At 38.8% G+C, this 18702-nt stretch overlaps 1 protein-coding gene across 1 annotated transcript; it reads right to left on the bottom strand.

Moving 5' to 3' along the window:
* Positions 1–985: 985 nt before the first annotated feature.
* LOC103174818 (solute carrier family 35 member G2) lies at positions 986–6522 on the bottom strand. The gene is made up of 2 exons (XM_007887370.2): positions 6389–6522; positions 986–2687 (listed from the first exon to the last, which is right to left on the bottom strand). Exon 2 carries the CDS (start codon positions 2658–2660, stop codon positions 1401–1403), a length of 1260 nt encoding a protein of 419 aa, XP_007885561.1. The 5' UTR covers positions 2661–2687; positions 6389–6522; the 3' UTR covers positions 986–1400.
* Positions 6523–18702: the final 12180 nt, after the last annotated feature.

Genomic DNA, 18702 nt, shown 5'->3' with positions numbered 1-18702 from the left:
ATGAGTAACAGAAGAACATGAACATGATTTACTCAGAATAGTCATCATCATTTTCCTCTTTATCAAGAAACAAGGATTATATCCATTAAATTTGTAAACAATACAAATATAGTAGTCCCAATTAAAACTGAAATGGGAGTCAGTGCCAGATCGTAAATTATGCGTAATAATAGGTTTACTGGACGAACTGGCTACAACCAATAGATTTTACATAATGTTATAATTTTACTTATTACAAACAAAATCCATTCAGTTAATACAATGTATGCAACATCACTGATTTAAGAAGTCCAATGTTATTTTCACTTGCTCAGTAGATAATCTCGAAAAATCCACGTGTACACCACAATAGTTGTCTTGTAGCTTGTTGCCCTCATCAATTTTCTTCCTTTCCTCCTTTCTCTCTACAGGTCCATGGATGCTATACAATGTACCCAAGTAACCGCTATTCATGACCGGGCTGTTCAACCATAGAGCACATTGTAGTTGAGCCCAAATTCTATTTTCGCTCATATTTGTGCACCTCCACCAGAGGCTGTTGGATAGTAACAAGGAATCCTGCTGATTTACTCCCCCTAACTCAGGGGCATAGAGGCTTCACCTGACAATTAACACATTATGAGCTAATGAAACAAATTGGAAGGGCATTCAGAAATCATTGTCAATGATACATTCTGCTCTGCTTGACATCTGCAAAAGAAATGCAACAATAACACCGCTTGCTTGAAGTGAAATGAGACTAATCTGGAAACAGATTAGGTCAAGAGTTACATGAACACAAATGAAATTATGGTTTTGCTTTTATATAAATTTCTGGCTCAGGCTGCTCTCCTTGTTGCATACACTTGTCATTCAGACAATTTTTCAACTAAACAAAACAGAAAGAAAGCCAAATCTTCATAAATTTTATATTTTAAGATTTGAAAGCAAACAATTTCACTGGGCCAGTGTCCCATGGTAAGGAATCCAATCATGTAAGTAAGTTATGCACTTCAACTGACTATAAAATTATAATTTGTGCAATATTCACGACAATGCTTTTATTAAAATCACTAATTTCATTAGTTTCTATACCGAAGGATTAATATCGTAGCTGGACAAAACCTTTCAGACTTCTGGACAAAATATACATGCAAACTTACTCATTCTCCTACATGGGAGGGAAATGGAGTACTGTATGTAAATGTAACACTGGGTATCAGTCATTAATAAGTACATACTCTCTAAAATTGTCTGCCGCACATTTTATTCCACACGATATTCCAAGAGAAGGTAACACAAATAACCATCTTTCAACACCACGATACAAAAACATTGCACATTGCTTGACATTCATAGAGTTGAGCTCTGCGCTTGCTTACATTTAACATTTTCTGACAATTTTACGGCATTATTGGCACTCATTTGATAGGGGAATCGGTTATCTCCAGGTAATCTCTCCTGCTATTTTGTCTGACGCGGTAAAGCTTGTAGCCTGTCAGAGCAAAGACACTGAATATGATTATCGCCCCACCAATAAGGTCATAAACTGATGGAAACATGCGGAGTACCAACAGCTGGAGAATCATAGCCACTACAATTTCTAAATGTTGAACCGTGCTAACTAACGCTGGGTGAAACCGGTTTAATGCATAATACACACCTAGGAAAGCCACAGTAGAACAGAGACAGATCCCAAATAGATAGCCCCAGGTTTCTCCATCCAATGGTATGATGGGCTCTTGAAGAATAAACATAGTGGACGCTCCCCAAATTGTACCTGTCCAACCAAAGGTAAAGAGCGCAGTCCACATGCTAACTTTTTCTTTGATAGCTCTGTAAATGATCATGGACAGCGCTGTGGTCAACCCTGCCATGACTGTCATGGTGTAACCAAAGGCTTCCTTCCAAATGCCCACGTAGGAATTGTCTTCATCGACGATGTTGGGGATCATCACCAGGCAAAGTCCAAAGACGCTGCAGACCACGGTGACAATGTCAGAGTAGCCCAATCGCTCGTCAACCAACAGAAAAGCCAACACGGCGCTGAAGACAGTGGTGGTGGCTCTCCACATGATGGTCCCGTTGCTCGGGGGAACGATAGCAAAGGACGTGTAGGCGCAGGTGATGGAGATAACGTTTGTCACCCCATAGAGGAACAGGCGCATTCTGTAGCCCTTCGGTCCGAGAGGCTGCTCACCACTGTAGCAGACAACCAGAACAGAGAAGATCTGGAGCACAGACCGGATGAAGAGGAGCTCCAGCGATGGCACTTTAGAGCGATCAGCAGCAAGTCGTGTTATTAACGCCACGCAACCATGAGCTAAAGCCGCACCAAACAAAGCCGCCCAAGTTACTTTGGACGCAGGGGTTGCACTTTGCCCAGGGGTTTCTGGTTGTTGTTGTTGTGGTGGTTGTGGTTGTTGTCCCATCTCAGTGTCTTTTTGTCCTTCTGATGAAGTCGCGATCGTCCCAAAGAATGTCCTCCCTCGGTTCTTAGTGGCACCCAACAGTTTTTTCTTTGGGTTATCTTCAACATAATTCCCACCGTCTTCGTACATGTCCTCGTAACCCTCTTCCCCAGGCTGTGGGTAGTGAGATGTGTATTTCACAGTCACTGTGTTTGGGTGGATTTTTACTCTCTTTTTAGAGGAGGATGTGGGCTTTGTAGAAGATGCCATTTTTTTTTCACTCTCAGAAGAATTGGCCTGTAGCAAATTTCACACACAAAAAAAAACTTTATAGTGTTTTAAGTTTTTTTTTACCTCTGACATATATAGTTTGTTTGCACATTTATTTGTGCGTGTTACACCCACTGAGGTACATATATGGGCAGGTCCTTTTGTGAAAGCTATTTAACTGAAGCTGTTGTTATTGTAAAAAAGGGTAATGAATTCAGCTATAAGAGCAAAACATGTTTCAGAATTCGCACAATTTATCTAAAACTCCAAACCATAAGCAAATACGCCGTATAACATAAATAGAAAGTTAGAAAATGCATTCAGGATAAACAAACCATTCAGAAAACGCTCGCCTGGTGTCTATAATAAACAGTTAATTTTCTGTCAACTTCTTGTTACTTCCCTCATTAATGTTAAGACAGTGTGAGCATTCGGTTACATCGTAAGTATGAGCTCACGTTTACTATCATTACAAATGGCATCAATAAAATGCTCAAGTTCAGTGCAGAATTAGCAATTCGAGCTGTGTTTTTCAGTGTGAATGCCAGGGAGTGCTTCATTTAGAGCCAGAGGCCATTGATAAGTGCAAATGTCCATTGCTCCTGCACTTGTTGAGATTGGTGCAGCCAATCAAACCCAAAACATGGAAAGAGATTGTACAGAGCAGTTTTGCAGGACTTCACATGGGCAGCTTCTGAACTGATGGACGTGTGGAATTATGTGCATTTAAAAGGACCATTCGCAATGTTCCATTTTCCTTTCATTTCTACTGCATCATTGTGTGCATTATCTAAAAGGTAAATTACACCCTCTGCCTCAATTCGAGCTGAATGCATCCATCCATCCCCTCGCCTATATAATACTGCACTTTTGCTTTTTTTCCCATATGCTTTGTAGAAAAAACGAGCCTATCCTTAAATTGTGAGCTTCTTCGTGTAAATAAAACAGTTTCCTCTGTAAAATATAATTAAATATCTCATGCTTAGCTATTTCACTGAATTCTGTATTCCGTTTAATCAACGGCGTGTTAAGTGACAGTGATGGTTATTTTTCCAAACGTGATAGGTTTAGAAACCCCCTTCCCTGCCGTAAAATTGAACAATTTAAACAACCCATAAAATAATCATGCGTTGCAAAGGAGATAATTTACTGGGACTGCTCATTTTTCGTGGAAAGAAATGCATTGGGGGCGTCAATTGTGGATCAATGCATTGATTGATTGTGGGTCTTACGTTAAATGCTCCGATGTGCACGACTTATAAATGCAGTGAAGGCGAACAGAGCAAAGACCAAAACCTCTTCTAAAACCGCTTTAGTTCCTAACGTGTTATTCAATCGCTCGCAACAGGTTCGTGGCTCAGGTTCCACTCCCCAAAACTTTGTTGCCTTCCAATGTTCCTCCAGATTGCACGAGGGTTGGGACCTCAGGTCTGCAAATAAATCAATGTAACCAGCACTGCACCAGTCGGGTTCTCTGCTCTACTCGGTTCCCATTGCAAGAAAGGGAGCGAGAGAGAGAGAGAGAGAGAGAAATCACACCTAAAAGAGTGGAATCTATCAGCAAATCCATATTCCATATGAATTGTTCCTGTTCCAGGCAACAGAAATGTACTTTCAGCAACTGATGTGTTCTCCGGAGATGGGCAATGCTGGGATGGTGTCAACTGGACATTTCCAGTGTTGCTGATCCCTTTGTGTGTGTATATAATATATATATATATATGTATACATACGTTATGACAGCACTGTTGGGTTCAACCGCTGTAACTGTGAGCTCCCTGCAGACTGAGCTCCACACTGCAACCTATTTAAATTTGGGATATTTCCATATTTTTAGATGCATCTGTTCCGAGCACTGGTACTGAGCTTTGCACTGATCTCCAGTTTGCATATGCAGTGCAGCGAAGGAGCACACGCCCACACCTCTCACCATCGGTGCTGGGTTTGCTCGGGAAGGACTGACTGGCGAGGAGATGAAGACAGGGACACAGTGATGTCGATGCTGCACACAGGAGCAGGGAAATGCTTTTTTCCCCCCACCCCTATCGTTCTCTGATGAAAAAGAAGCAGACTTACAACCACCCCCCAGCCTCCCCCCACCCCCACACACACATTGCAGCCACATCAACTATTTATTAATTGATTTGCAAAATCTTAATTGGTTTGCAAAAATCTGGGCAATTGAATGGTTTGGGGGCAATTTCGAGGACAGGATGGATCCACACCTGCACTGCTCTCCCTGTTTCTTTTGCTCCTCAACCTCGCACACAACGACACGAGGAGCCATTTAACCCCCCCCCCAAAAAAAAAATATATATACACACAATTGATGTGCTGCGTTATCTGTGCTTTACCGCAAAGTGGCGACATAACAGTGAAGCTCTCAGCCCACAAGGACTAGTGTAGGGCAGAGGAGTCTGGTGGTCAATCCGAAGAATGGACACTGGGTTTCAAAATAAATGACCTGGAACCTCGTCGTCTACTTTGCAAACTGCATTATTCTTCCTGACTTTTTTTTTTGTTTTTTGTTTTTTTTTGCAGGATATAGGTATGACAACCGCCTGGTAATAAGCATTGGTTTTCTCGTTCCTAAAACGTTAGAGGCAAATAGTGATAAAAACGCTTTTGTGTGTGTGTGTGTGTGTGTGTGTGTGTGTAAATTTGCTTCAGGATTCTTAATGGAAACTCTAATGTCAGAACAGGTGAGAGAGAGACCCGCAGGGGGTTAACACATTCTGCAGAAAAGAGCAACGCGGATATTCAGGAGAAATGCTCCCAGTTTTGTAAGGCACACGACGAAACTATGGCTGTGCATTAAACGTAAGCCTCAAATTAAAGTAAGACGTGGGAATAAAGAAGCCAACTTGTGTTAAATATGCGCAGAAGCTTCTGTGAGGGGTGGGATGGCGAGCAGTTGATTCCGATTCCCCATTCCCCGTTATTTTTGTGCACTGCACAAAAGAAATCACCTTCCTGCAACATTGCACCTGGTGACTGCCAGTGGCACAGAGGCTGCAGTGCAATGCTATCCCAGTCAGAGGCAGCTGGTGAGCAGGGACACTCTCTCCACTGTCCTCAGGAGCAAACGAGGAGTTAAATGTGTGCTGAAGCACGTCTCTCCATCAGCTGATGTCCTGTAACTTCATCACCAATCAGCTATTTTTTTTCCCCCCTTTCTCTCAGTCGATGGCCGTGACCAACATGTTTGATGTATTTTGGTGGAAGCATAAAAGACACAGGGATCCGGGTCTCCTTCAAGCCAGGATTGTGGTCAGAACTGAATGTGAAAACGTGCACTTAACACCCACTTTGGCAATTCAACCGGTCCAAATGCTACAGAATTGGGTTTTACCTGATGTGCTTTTTGGTGCTGATGACACGTAGTAATAAAGTCTGTGGTAGTGAAAGCAAAACCTCGCTTGGATCTGGTACATGTAACCACCTGAAACGAGGCGACCCACTGAATAAATAAACGAATGAATGAATAAAAATACGCCAATACATAAATGAGTGAATAAAAACGATCCAATGCAAAAAAACAACGACACAAACGATCCTACAATAAAGGAAAGGGTGCGAGTGGGTTACTATAAATCCCCCATTCTCCGAAGTGGAAGTCCAAATCAAACCCTTTCCCTTTGCTGTGAGAGCAAAACATTGACCCACGTCCCTCCCCCCGAAGCAAACAGGAGGTGCACTGAAACGACGACAGTGCAGTGCCGTTTTACCTGCGCTGCCTGAGGTCCTGATGGTGGGGCTCGGGATGCGCTGCTCACACAGTCCCAGGTCGGTGCCCACTGCCCAGTGATGGTGAGGCACAGGTTACATCCATTCCTCCTGTCCAGACTGGTGGCGAGACACTGGGGGTGGATCAGAGACGTTTTATTCTGGATCCCTGGAGAAGGGGAACAAGGCAAACAGGGGGTGTGGGGGTGGGATGGGGTGTGGGGGTGGGATGGGGTGGGGGGTGTGGGTGGGGGGGTGGTGGGTGCTGGAGACGGATAAGAGATCGCTGATGATGTGTCACCACTCTCTCCCCTTCATCTCGACTGAGCTCCGACCTCCCAGAAGATGAGTGAGGAGGAGAGACAAAATGAACAGTGCATGCGCACAGGATGCTGCATCCATTCATAAAACGCAGGTGATCTCCCCCCCCCCCCCCGCCACACACACACACACCCCCCCCCACACCCCCCCCCCACAAAAAAAAAGGTGCATCGAGATCCTGACTCTCACCTGGAGTGGATCCCACACGCGTACGATCAAATTCACACGATTCTGCGAGTCTGTGTACTGTTTTTTTTTTTCCCTCCCACTTTATTGATGTTGTTTACACGCAGTAAACTCATATTTACGCACCAATATAACCTCTGAAATTGTTACGAGACTGTGAGTCTGTCTGGTCTCACATGACTTATGGTTCAATTCCCTGCAATGTCCACTTCACACCCCATAACGATGTAGACAGTCTCACGTAAATACCAATTTACAAAGCATCTTCTTATTAGTATTCTTGTTTTGGAATAAATATTGGTGGTCTCCTGTGCAGGGAAGATAGTCCCACAAAGCCTTCCCTGCAATAGGTTAGCTGTGACTCAGGCAGTGAACCAAAGGTGACCCTTCAGCCTAAACCTGAAAAAGGGACATCGTGAAAGAGGAAAGATCATGACATTACATAAGACAAAATTGGGATTTACCAGAGATTAATTCAATGCATCTCCAAATATGGTACTTTGCACCAGGTACAGTATAATGAATGGAAGCTGACAGCTTTGTATTCACGTAAATTGTTTTTTTTTTTCTGAGTATGATCCAAAATTGCCTGAACTAAAATTATCTTCTAAAATGATATCCATCTCTGTGACACCCACAGACAGCAGATGGCAAAATCTTGGATGTCGTCTTTATGAATGGAAGCCTAAATTGGGCTGAATTAATTTGACTTTACTTCAAACCAAACACTATACAGATTACAGTCGGAAAATAATAATATTTTGGGATACAGAGTATGAATAATTTGAGTCACGGGGTATGGCGAATGTGGTATGTTTGGGAGAAACAGATAACTTTGGACCTATGGTGCCCAAAGCTTTCCATCACTGGCTTTCCTCACCTCACCTGAGTTCAATTCCAGGCAGAGGGCGAAACCTTGGGCAAGTTTCCTTACTCCACACAGAGCCTAATAATAATCCCTCCAAAACCCCCCCAAGAAAATAAAAAAAAATTGGTCATTTTCAATCTACGACTGTTTGTGGGACATTGCTGTGCGCAATTGGCTGCCGCGTTCGCCCACAAATATACAGTCAATTCACTTTACAGTGTGTTCTGTGAAGCGCTTTGGGACGTCCTCCCGACGTGAAAAGCGCTATATCAAATGCAAGGATTATTATTATTATTATAACATCTCCATTATTATTGTAGCCATGTGACTACCATGATGATAGAAGGCAAACTAGATGGATCTTGGTTTTTTTTGGCGAGCAATTCCTATGTTTCCAAATATAGATTACAATCACACAAACCGTACCTTTTGCTGAGAATAAGAACAGGAAAAACTTTTATTTCTCTTTTAATTTAATATTCCTGATCATGAATACACAATCAATCCACTTAACAATATGTTCTGTGAAGCACTTTGAAATGTCTCAACGACGTGATAAAGCTCTCAATCTAATGCAACGATTATTATTATTATTATTATGAAATGTCTGGATTAGAAAAAAAATCAACAGCCTTTCAAAATGAGATAATAAAAGAAGCAGAAAAATCGGTCTTCTGTGTCGCTCAAAATCGACTCGATAAAACAGTGAAGTCAATCAGTTACATTTAATTGGATTTTTGATGCCAAGGCTCGGATTATGTTGCTGTTTCGGAGAGCTTCATGGTATAATTCAAGTGGAAGGGTGATTTGTTTTACTCAATTCAAGAAATCTAATATCTGGAGAGAGAAACATTCAACTCAATGTAGCAACTACCAGATACATGCAATTTATCCATCCAGCTATGGTTAGAGACACCAATGTTAAAAACAAAGCTACATAGGAAAGAGGTAACCTGTCTTTAATACTCTGATTGTTTTTTTAGAATCTGTGTGAAAGCAAATCTGCGACTTCTTTCCTGGATTGAGTTAAGTCAAATTTAGAAGCCAATCTTCATGACTGCAAAGAAACTGATCCGTCCATAGTATATTTTCTTCTTGTTATACTTGATTTATTGATAAAGTGTATTCCTTATTTGCTGAAGCAATCCACAAATGCACTAATGATATGGTTGTAGGCAGCATTCAAAAATGAATTGAATAAGTAATAGCATCTTCCAGATCCAATGTTACAAATTGAATTTTTCCATGATATCAGAACAGAGTAATATATTAAAATTTGCTATATTTCAAGCATCTGAATCCAATCCACCAGAGTCCAGTAGAGTAATTTATAGACTGGCCTTGGGAATGAGTCAAAAATAAAAATCATGCTGAAGGACAACAGTATGAATCTGATTTACCTGATAAGAAATGTTGCCTTAATAAGTGTTTTCTAAGCAAAGACACTGGGTATATACATAGGAGGATGCAACTGTAATAATAAATAATCCTTGCATTTTTGATATGGCGCCTTATCATGACTTTGAGACGTCTCAAAGCACTTCACAGAATATATTGTAAAGTGAATTGACTATTTTGTTGGTGAAATGTAATAGCAGTATGTCTTATCTATTCAACACAACAGAAGTAAAATTATTCCTAATCACTAGCTATAATATATGGGTTAATTAACCAGAACATACTTCTTTATATTTACTGTTTCATACTGTGGAGATGTTTACAAAAAAAGGTCAATATTACACTGAATCCCTTTCTGATTCACGTTATTTACTGCAAGAATACAGCTATTTATAGATCTTCCTTTTAGCAAAAAGGTACATTAATTGCATTTAGTGACATCGCCTGCTGTTTCACAAACATCTGTCCACCGTCTAAGTGCATTAACTTCATTTCAAAAAGACCAGATTATGGGATGCATTTTGCCTGCACATTCAATTGACGTAGAAGTTATGCTCATTATCTGGCCATCAATGGCCCAGAAATATTACATAGACTGTAAGGGTTCACTAGGAACCTGCTACTGGATAGAAATAACAACCAATTATTGCATATCCAATCTGGATCATTTGAATGGACCTGCATCTTTGATTATTAAGCCAGTGTGTTATTCCTCCCTTGATCTCTCGAATAATTACTTTGCCATTGCAGAGCTGTTAGAAAGCAACAATTAATACCTCTGGTACATTAGGAGCAAACTGAGCTGGCAACAAAGACAAAGAGGAGATCCCACCTGCATATTAAATATCAACCAGGTTGTTCATTAAAACCGTGGTTCCATTAGCTCAATTGCACTAGCTTTGCATTTTACATAAGTTAAGTGAAGACATGAATGATACAATCTTGTGGTCTCAGGACAATTAACCCATTGCTTTTGCTGTGCAACTGAAGACAATTAGATGCACTTGCAATCTAGGGAGATAGAGTGCCACCTAAGCTGGATCAGTTCTTGTTAAATTTTTGTTCTACTACGATACAGGATTTCATGATGAACAACAGATGGAAGGACATAATGAGCTAATAGTATCTATCAATCAAATGAGTTACGCCAAGCACAGGTCAGGAAAGACCTGAAGTTTGGAAACTTCAACATCAAAGAGTCTTGCGGTTATGAACCACATTTAGAATTTTATTTTTGAGAGGGAAAAAAATCGCTTTCACATTTTCATTATGATTATGTCACTTACTAGTGACATGTTAATTCATTTCAACATCCTTCAGCTTGGTGTTTTTATAAATTAACACAAAAACAGTTTGTACAATACTTTACGACATTAAAAATGTACTGCTTTAACAGATGACAGGGCATTGCAATTCAAATATCTCCTGAGATCTAATAAACTGGTAGAACAAGTTAGATGTGTTGAATGGCCTCCTCCTGTTCCTGTTTGTGTATCGTTTTAAAAGATGGATCAAGAAATATAATGTAAAAAAATTTAATTTTCACTAGCAGCAACTTTGATAAGGGAAATTATCATCACTGCACGTTTGGAACATACTGTACTTTTTAAGCCAATCTATATTTTACTTTAAAGTGTGGTGGCAATATTTACAGTGCTTTGGGACTCTACCCTGTATAAAGGGTGTTATATAAATGCAGGTTGTTGTTGAAGATGAAGTCTCTTCATTATTGTAACGGAGAAACCTGAGAAACATATTCTGTACATGGAAGTATTTAATCTGGGAGGAATAAACGAACCAATGTAGAGCTTAACAATTTTTAAAAAAAATGTTTATGTTGCATTAACAGTCTATATGTACTGTATGTACATACACAATTTAGTATACTTACCTGCTGTACCTTTATTACTTTAGTCAGTTTATGGTATTTAATGCAAAAAAACTATAAAAGCATTAACTGAATTGTATATTTTAAGCTGTAAAAAAACAATAATGTTTCGCGCATAAATATTAACGAGACTGAATATAGTTGTGGAATCAGTTTTTGTTCAGTAAGAGGCTTTCCAAATAATTTAATGTCTCATGTATATCCATGGGATGTTTTTCAGATATACCTCAGGCACAGCATTACATGAATAAACATCAGCAAATGTAAAGTGATAAATAGTGACTGCCACATTACCCTGAAACAAAATGACAAATTATGTCTCAATAAACTTACCCAAACATTACAGAAAGGAATGCTTTAATGTGTACTTCATTAGGTATCAACCACAAATCGCACGCAGTCTATACTTAAGGCTGTGTGTTACTGCGTGAAGCAGAATAAAACCACTCCACAAAATTAATATTACACATTCGAAAAATATAAGAGATAACCTGGGTGATTTCAAGGCTGGAATGAATCCCGATCTTCAAATACAAATGACAGTTGTGAACCATTCCAGCTGTACTCAATTTATATCATCTGAACGTCTTAATTAGATTTCTGCCTAGTAATCGCTGATTGGTAAATGCTAGTTTTTGCTTGCTCATAACATAACGTTTTGAGGTTGCAGGACCCCATCATAAATATGCACTAGAGCTGCTTCACCAGATCCAAACAGCTCATAATGTGAGGTTTATGAGCATAGGGTTAGATGGGTTATACTCATTGTTTTAGAATATGAGGAGAATAGCTCCCTGATTAATTTTGTGTGTTCATCAGTGTTTTAAATAAGTAGATGAAATAAAGGCACAATGTTCACTAATTTGAACGGCTTATGTACCAGGGGTTGCAAGATTGAAAAAAACAGAAAGGAGTAAATATTATCAATGAGTCCTGAAACAATTCCATCTAGGGATTGAGAGGTAATGGTTGAAAAGGCAAGTGTGGAGTTAATACCAAATAGAAATGGGATTATGGGCCTTAATGGCCTTTTCCTGTCCCTAAAAAAAATATTCTGTATTTTAAAATGTAAAGCCATTAAATATGAATAGAATTCTTTGTGCTAAGTATTTCTATAAACAAACTGCCTTAACAGACTCTCATAACTAGATGCCTGAGAATTTAATATTTCAGTCAAGCTACTAGTCAACTGAATAGTGTTAATAACAATAAAAGTTGCCAGTGACAATAAATTGATTCAATTCCCATTGCTCAGGGACACAACAAATGTTTGAAGTTGATTGCAATGCAAGTCACCAGGCACCAGCTCGCTCTGATGTGAGCCTGTTAGAAATTAGAAATTATATCTTAGTGCATTCGGAGACGTGCATCTATGATTGCTTTTATTTAATTTTATACTGTTAAGGGAAGGAGTTTGTTCTGTTGTGCACTGTACATAGCAATCATAACACTGAGTATTACTGCAGAATATAATTTAAAATGGAATTCATTAGGGTTGATAGTTAAGCATGAGAAATGATAGAGCATCGTTTGGTATTAATAGCCATTAAATCATAACTGCAGTGGACCATCCTTATTCAATGTGAATTTATTCTGCTCTCAAAAGGGGCAGCATGTTTAATTGGTGGGAGGCCAAGCGCAATAAACCAGGATGGATGCTGCTAAATTTTTGGCATTCATTACTGTGCTGAGGACAAATTAAATGCACATGCATCACTCTGATCATTTCTTCTCTGAAAAGTAGGGTTTGAAATCCTTCTTAAGAAAATATTTCGGAAACATCTCAAACAGCTGGTTGTTACAGGGGAGTATTGCCTATTTAATCAATGGTTCACAAAGGGAAAACTGTTGTACGTTATTCAAAAAAAAATCCAATTGAAAATGGGATTCAACATTAAATGGTGATACTAAAAACACACAAATGGGGATTTATTGTAGAACCATAGACAAATAGTGGCAATAAATGAATGTATACTACTGTACATTTCTTCATTTTAACAGTTGTAATTAGGATAAAAAAACCAACCTAGGATAATCACTATTCATAGTGAATGGAATTTGCACTCAACATATTGAACTCCAATAGTATTTGGGCTTTCTTTTAATACCTCCCTCCCTCCATCCGCGACCAAATTGGACTTGTCTCTCAATCATGACTTCCATCATGTGTTGGACTCAGTGCAGAGTTCTTCCTCAGTTATGAGCTTCTATGCTTAAATATCCATATGCTTTATGGCAGGGATTCTGAGGCAAAGCCTTTTATGCACAGTGAAAATAATACTGTGTGAAACCCTTTGGAAATAAAGTACAATGACTATAGCTTCATAAAATATGTACGCCTTGAATGTAAGTGTTCACAACATTATAAAGCTGGAGAAAACAGTTGCAGATGTTGGAACATTGTATAACATCAGACAGGTGATTATGCAGCATTTAGAATTATCAAATGTACATGGCTCCCAGCTCTTGATCAGTGGGTTACTGAAGTGTGGCTTTGATGTTCAAGAGCCTTGGGAGCTCCACAAAATTCTGTGCTGTTTCTTTTTTCATGTCAAGCACCAGGCTGAAGTACCACAGTTGCAGGGTAGAAGACAGTTAGGTCATGAAGATGGTTAGGTCATGGTAAATGTTTAGTCGCCTACAGATTGAAGTGAGGAGTAAGGAAAGAGTTTCACAATCTTGAAGTCCTGGGAAATGTTAATATAGTGTAATGAATTTTGCTTACGACATGTTCCATTACATTCCATCTGCTCGTCTTTTCATTACACATTCATCGTCTGGCACCATAGATGTGAAGATACAATGAGAAAATGTAAAGACTATATACAGAGTCACCGATGTCAATAGAGCGCTTCAGTTGTAAATCCTCCAAGGAGTATTTGCAGAGTAATAATAATAATAATCCTTGCATTTGATATAGCGCTTTTCACGTCGGGAGGACGTCCCAAAGCGCTTCACAGAACACACTGTAAAGTGAATTGACTGTATATTTGTGGGCGAACGCCTTTCACAAACGAGCTGTATCCATTTACTACAGTTACTACATTAAATCATTGTGTGAAAAAAGATCATAACAGCTGCACTTTGTTTGAAAAACATTAGTAAAACAATGAATAACAAACACACTGGCCAAAAGGCAACCATTATCTATTGCTGCTTCTGCAGAAACAATTTAGACTCATTCATATGCTGCATTTGTCCTGGACTTTGGCAGCAATTTATTTGGGAGTTGAGCCAGCATGAACCAAATTAGATTCCTACTTCTGACATCTGGAGGAAACAATTTCGGGAGCAATATGATTCGCACCAATGAACATGGAAACAGGGTGGTTTTAATCATAATGCTCACAAAATGATCCTACTGATACAGTTAAGATTTTTAGTGCAACATTTATCATTCCAGTAACAAATATGTAATTAAGTAGGTCATGCTAATGTTTTAGTCGCCGACAGGTTGAAGAAGAAAGGAAATCGGAAAGCAAGGAGATTCACAATCTTGACATCAAGTATATTCAGGTCTTTATTTAGAGCATGAGGCGACCATAGTATCTTTTGCGATAATTTTGCTATTTTCTGCTGAATTCTACAACAGCAAATTATCAAATTAGATTTGTATTGCACCTTTCATGTGGAGAGGTCATCCTTACATCATTCTAGTTTTATTCGGGTGGGATTTTATCCAATCATTACAATATCCATTCACTCCAGTTTTTTGTCAATAACTTTACTATGTCGGTGAATTGATATTTTTTAAACTAAAATTTGAGGATTCATGCTCTCTGAAATGCCACTTACACATTCATTAAATGCAGCTCTAACTTGGGGTGGTAAATAAATCATGCTTCTTAATTGTGGGATTAAAATCAGACTCATTAATATGTGTTAATTCACTCTTTCCCAGTTTTGTACACATTTAATTTGCATTATTATATCTTGCATTGTATTGGTTACCTTAGCACCTCTTACTGTTGGTGCTAAATTAATACGATACAAAAAATCAAATGGTATGTTAACAGTGAGCCACTAACTGTACATAATAGCCATGCAGGTACTGAAGCACTCACAGAAAGGACAATATACCAAATGTTTTTTTCAAGAAGCTGAACGAATGTCAAATTATGGAAAGGCATGTTACCATTCTCATATTATTTTAAAATGAATAAGTATGTCAATAAGTAGACCATGCTAATAATATTCCAATACCGTGCATGTTATTTCTCTGTCTACATTAATTATGTTGTTCTGGTTCTTCTAGGCTTTTGTAACAAGTGTACAGCATTCATAATGAACAAGCAGGATTCCATTATTCGTATTGTGAAACTATTAAGCCTAATATTCCTCAAGTCAGTATTCTTAGCTTTTTATACATATTCATTTGGCAGTACACAGTGTTTGATAAGGTCTAAGTACGATCATTAGTCTCAATTTTCTTATGATCAGATGTAATTATAGATGTGAGCATGATCGTGGCAGCAAGCTTTCTTAGGCTTGTTTGACTAAAAGGAGAAATGCGCCTTTTTCTGTTCAGTGGCACAGAAATGGTACAATAAATTCCCCCCAAAACTCTCCTCCACTTTGGGAGGACTGTTCTTCATCATGGGAGACTTTCTGTTAGTCCCATTAAAGATCTTCAGGACTTTTGGTTTAAAGGCATGGTATAAATACCAATTAAGCCAATTGTAAAATACAAAAGTATGGCTGTGCTTGTATATTGTTATATGACCTACAGTGTGGATGCAGAGAATCTGATATGGTAGCTGTCACCTTCACCAGCAAGGCTATTCCGAACCGACTTCTGAACAAGGTTTCAAATCTTGACAGTGAAGCAGAATGAGTTCCTTGAGTCATTGTTCCTCATCATGTTCTGCACAAAACACAAAACACTCTATTTCTGTCTTCACAGCTCACTGTTGGAGCTTAATCTTCGCCCACAAATATACGGTCAATTCACTTTACAATCTATTCTGTGAAGCGCTTTGAGACGTCAAGAAGATGTGAAAAGCGCTATATCAAATGCAAGCATTATTATTATTATTATTGATCTGCATTGTATGTTTTAATGTTGAAGAACAAGACAGAATGAGACTGTATTAACATTGACACATAGAGTGGGACTGAAGCATCACATGCGTAGGACAAAGCTCCTGGTCAATGCCCCCAGTGACTGTTAAACGTTACTGAGGAGTAAACATTGTTGGTGGCCATTTACATTGCATTTACTAACACATGGATTACACTGGGGAGAACACAAATATGTGATCAATAAAAACTAATGCTTGCTCACTAAGTATTTTGTTAACATGAAAACCATTACCGTCTTCCTATGAGATAAACAATTTTAATAACTCTTTATTGGAAATTAATGCCATATTTTATTTAACAGTTGCAGACTCACTGATAAAATGCCTTAATAATGTTTTTTAAATGCAGCTGCCCTTACTTCAGTGTCGCTGCCCTTACTTCCTCTCAATAAAACTGTAAATGCAAAGAGTAATTACATTTCTACAGCCTCCAGCCTCAATATAGATATGAGGCCGTTTGAGAATTATGGAGCTATAAATAAGTGATGAGCATTGCAACTGCCGCTGGGATGGTGCGGCTGCTCATTGAAGTACATGTTCTTACAACCTACAACAATATACAAGATTAGCATCCACTGGGCTCCTGCACTGCACACTCTCATAATTTGTCTACCAAATCCTGTGTTTAATGAATTACCTGTTTATATGATCTGTTGCTTATTTCAAACTAAATTTGTGGTCAAGCCTTCAGCCACTGGAATTCTCTTCCCAAACCCTTTTGCTTCACTTCCTCTGACTGAAGCAGCCTGTATTTGCTCCCAGCAGTATGAAAACACTATAAAACATGTTAAAATGACATAGCTTCAGACAGGGTTAGGTGAATCATTCCACTCATGGGTCTAAATTGGTTGAAAGTCTGTCCTTTCAAGCCACGTTTTCAATCAGAGGCTAATTTTCATAAGATGGATCTAAACTCCAAAATTATTGGATGACCTGCTCAGGAACATTTTATTGAGGAGTTTTTTTTAACCTTTCTGATGTGATGTAGCACGGAGACAAGAAGTGAAATCAGGAATCCAGATCCACCTTGCTCTGTTCCACTCATTTTAAACACACCATGAATGGGATGGGCTTTGGTAGTTTCCGTCAACAAGAAAACTTGATTCTCTCCTGGTCAAATGATAATGTACTTCAGATAATTAGATTTTTCTTGAATTGTCTCTAAGAACAAGTGTAGAATTATTAGGCTATCAATACCAATTGAACTAATGAGGATCAACTTCACAGTGCAAATGAGAATTTTGAATCAGCTGTCCTATAATTACATTTGAGAAAATCTAATACTTTCAATGCCCTTTGCAGATGTCATTTAACCTTATTTAAGTGACCTGATAATCCTGAAGTGATGCAGGTTCATTTATTAACGCTAATGCGTAATTCTATGAACTACAACATGTCAAAATGGAACAAAATGTTACTTGCAACTTAACCGAACTCTGAATTGGCAACCTAGAATCAGGAAAGAAAACGTATTCATAGAATCATAGAATCATAGAATGTTACGGCACAGAAGGAGGCCATTCGGCCCATCGAGTCTGTGTCGGCTCTTTGACAGAGCAACTGACTTTTATTAACCCCACTCACCAGCTTTCTCCCCATAACCCTGCAAACCTGTCTTCTCCAGATACCTATCCAGTTCTCTCTTAAAAGCTGTTATCGAATTGGACTTCACTGCCCTTTCGGGCAGATCATTCCAAATTCTAACAACTCGCTGAGTGAAAAAATTTCTTCTAACCTCCCCTCTGCTTCTTTTGGTAGATATCTTAAAACTGTGACCACGAGTCACAGACACACCTACCAGCGGAAACAGCTTTTCCCTATCTAGCCTGTCGAAACCGTTTATAGCCTGTCGAAACCTTTATTGGTAAAGTTTTCTGTTTTGAATATATTAAAAAAAACTTACATGTAAGTGTGTTTTAATGAGGTTAAATCTTCCTTCCTACAGTAAGCTGCTTGATCTTCATGAAGTTATCTGACACACAAAATAAATTAGCAAATGCAAGAGGCAGCAACACGAACACAATGATTGCTAAAGCTGTTGTCAGTGAAACAAGTTGGTCATCCCAACAGAATGTTTTCAAAGTAAAATTCTGCCAAATGGGGTCAAATTTACTGTGATATTCAAACCTACATCTTATACTTTCTTCAGATCAGATCCTTCCCCCCTCCCCCATCCTCACAACCATAAAATCAGTAATACAATAATCCATTGGTAGAAACAGTCAATTCCAACTACAGAAGCAATTTAACAAACAGAAGCTGCTGATTCATAAATCTCATTGATCAAAGCTTTTCAGATACTGAGCAGTTTTTGGATGTCAGTCTCATGAAACAATAAAAATGAAAATGAAAGCTCTGGAAGCTCACTGTTTCGTAGCAGAGATCTGCAGCATGACACAGCCAGAAAAGGCTGCATTAATTTTCCCTTAATGGAATTGCAGAATCTTCTTATTCCACGGAGCATTTTACTGCATTCTCACATGAACACATAAAGGAGACTTGAATGTTAACAGATGGTTCCTTTCAAAGCAAAGCACCGTTCTTGATAATTTTGCTGTTTAATAATAATAATAA

Source organism: Callorhinchus milii, unplaced genomic scaffold, assembly GCF_018977255.1.
Source record: "Callorhinchus milii isolate IMCB2004 unplaced genomic scaffold, IMCB_Cmil_1.0 Scaffold11, whole genome shotgun sequence".
Taxonomy (NCBI): domain Eukaryota; kingdom Metazoa; phylum Chordata; class Chondrichthyes; order Chimaeriformes; family Callorhinchidae; genus Callorhinchus; species Callorhinchus milii.
This window is presented reverse-complemented; position numbering and strand designations above follow the sequence as displayed.

Coding starts and splice junctions, on each gene's coding strand:
- LOC103174818 (XM_007887370.2), bottom strand. CDS start 2,660: ATGGCATCTTCTACAAAGCCCACATCCTCCTCTAAAAAGAGAGTAAAA.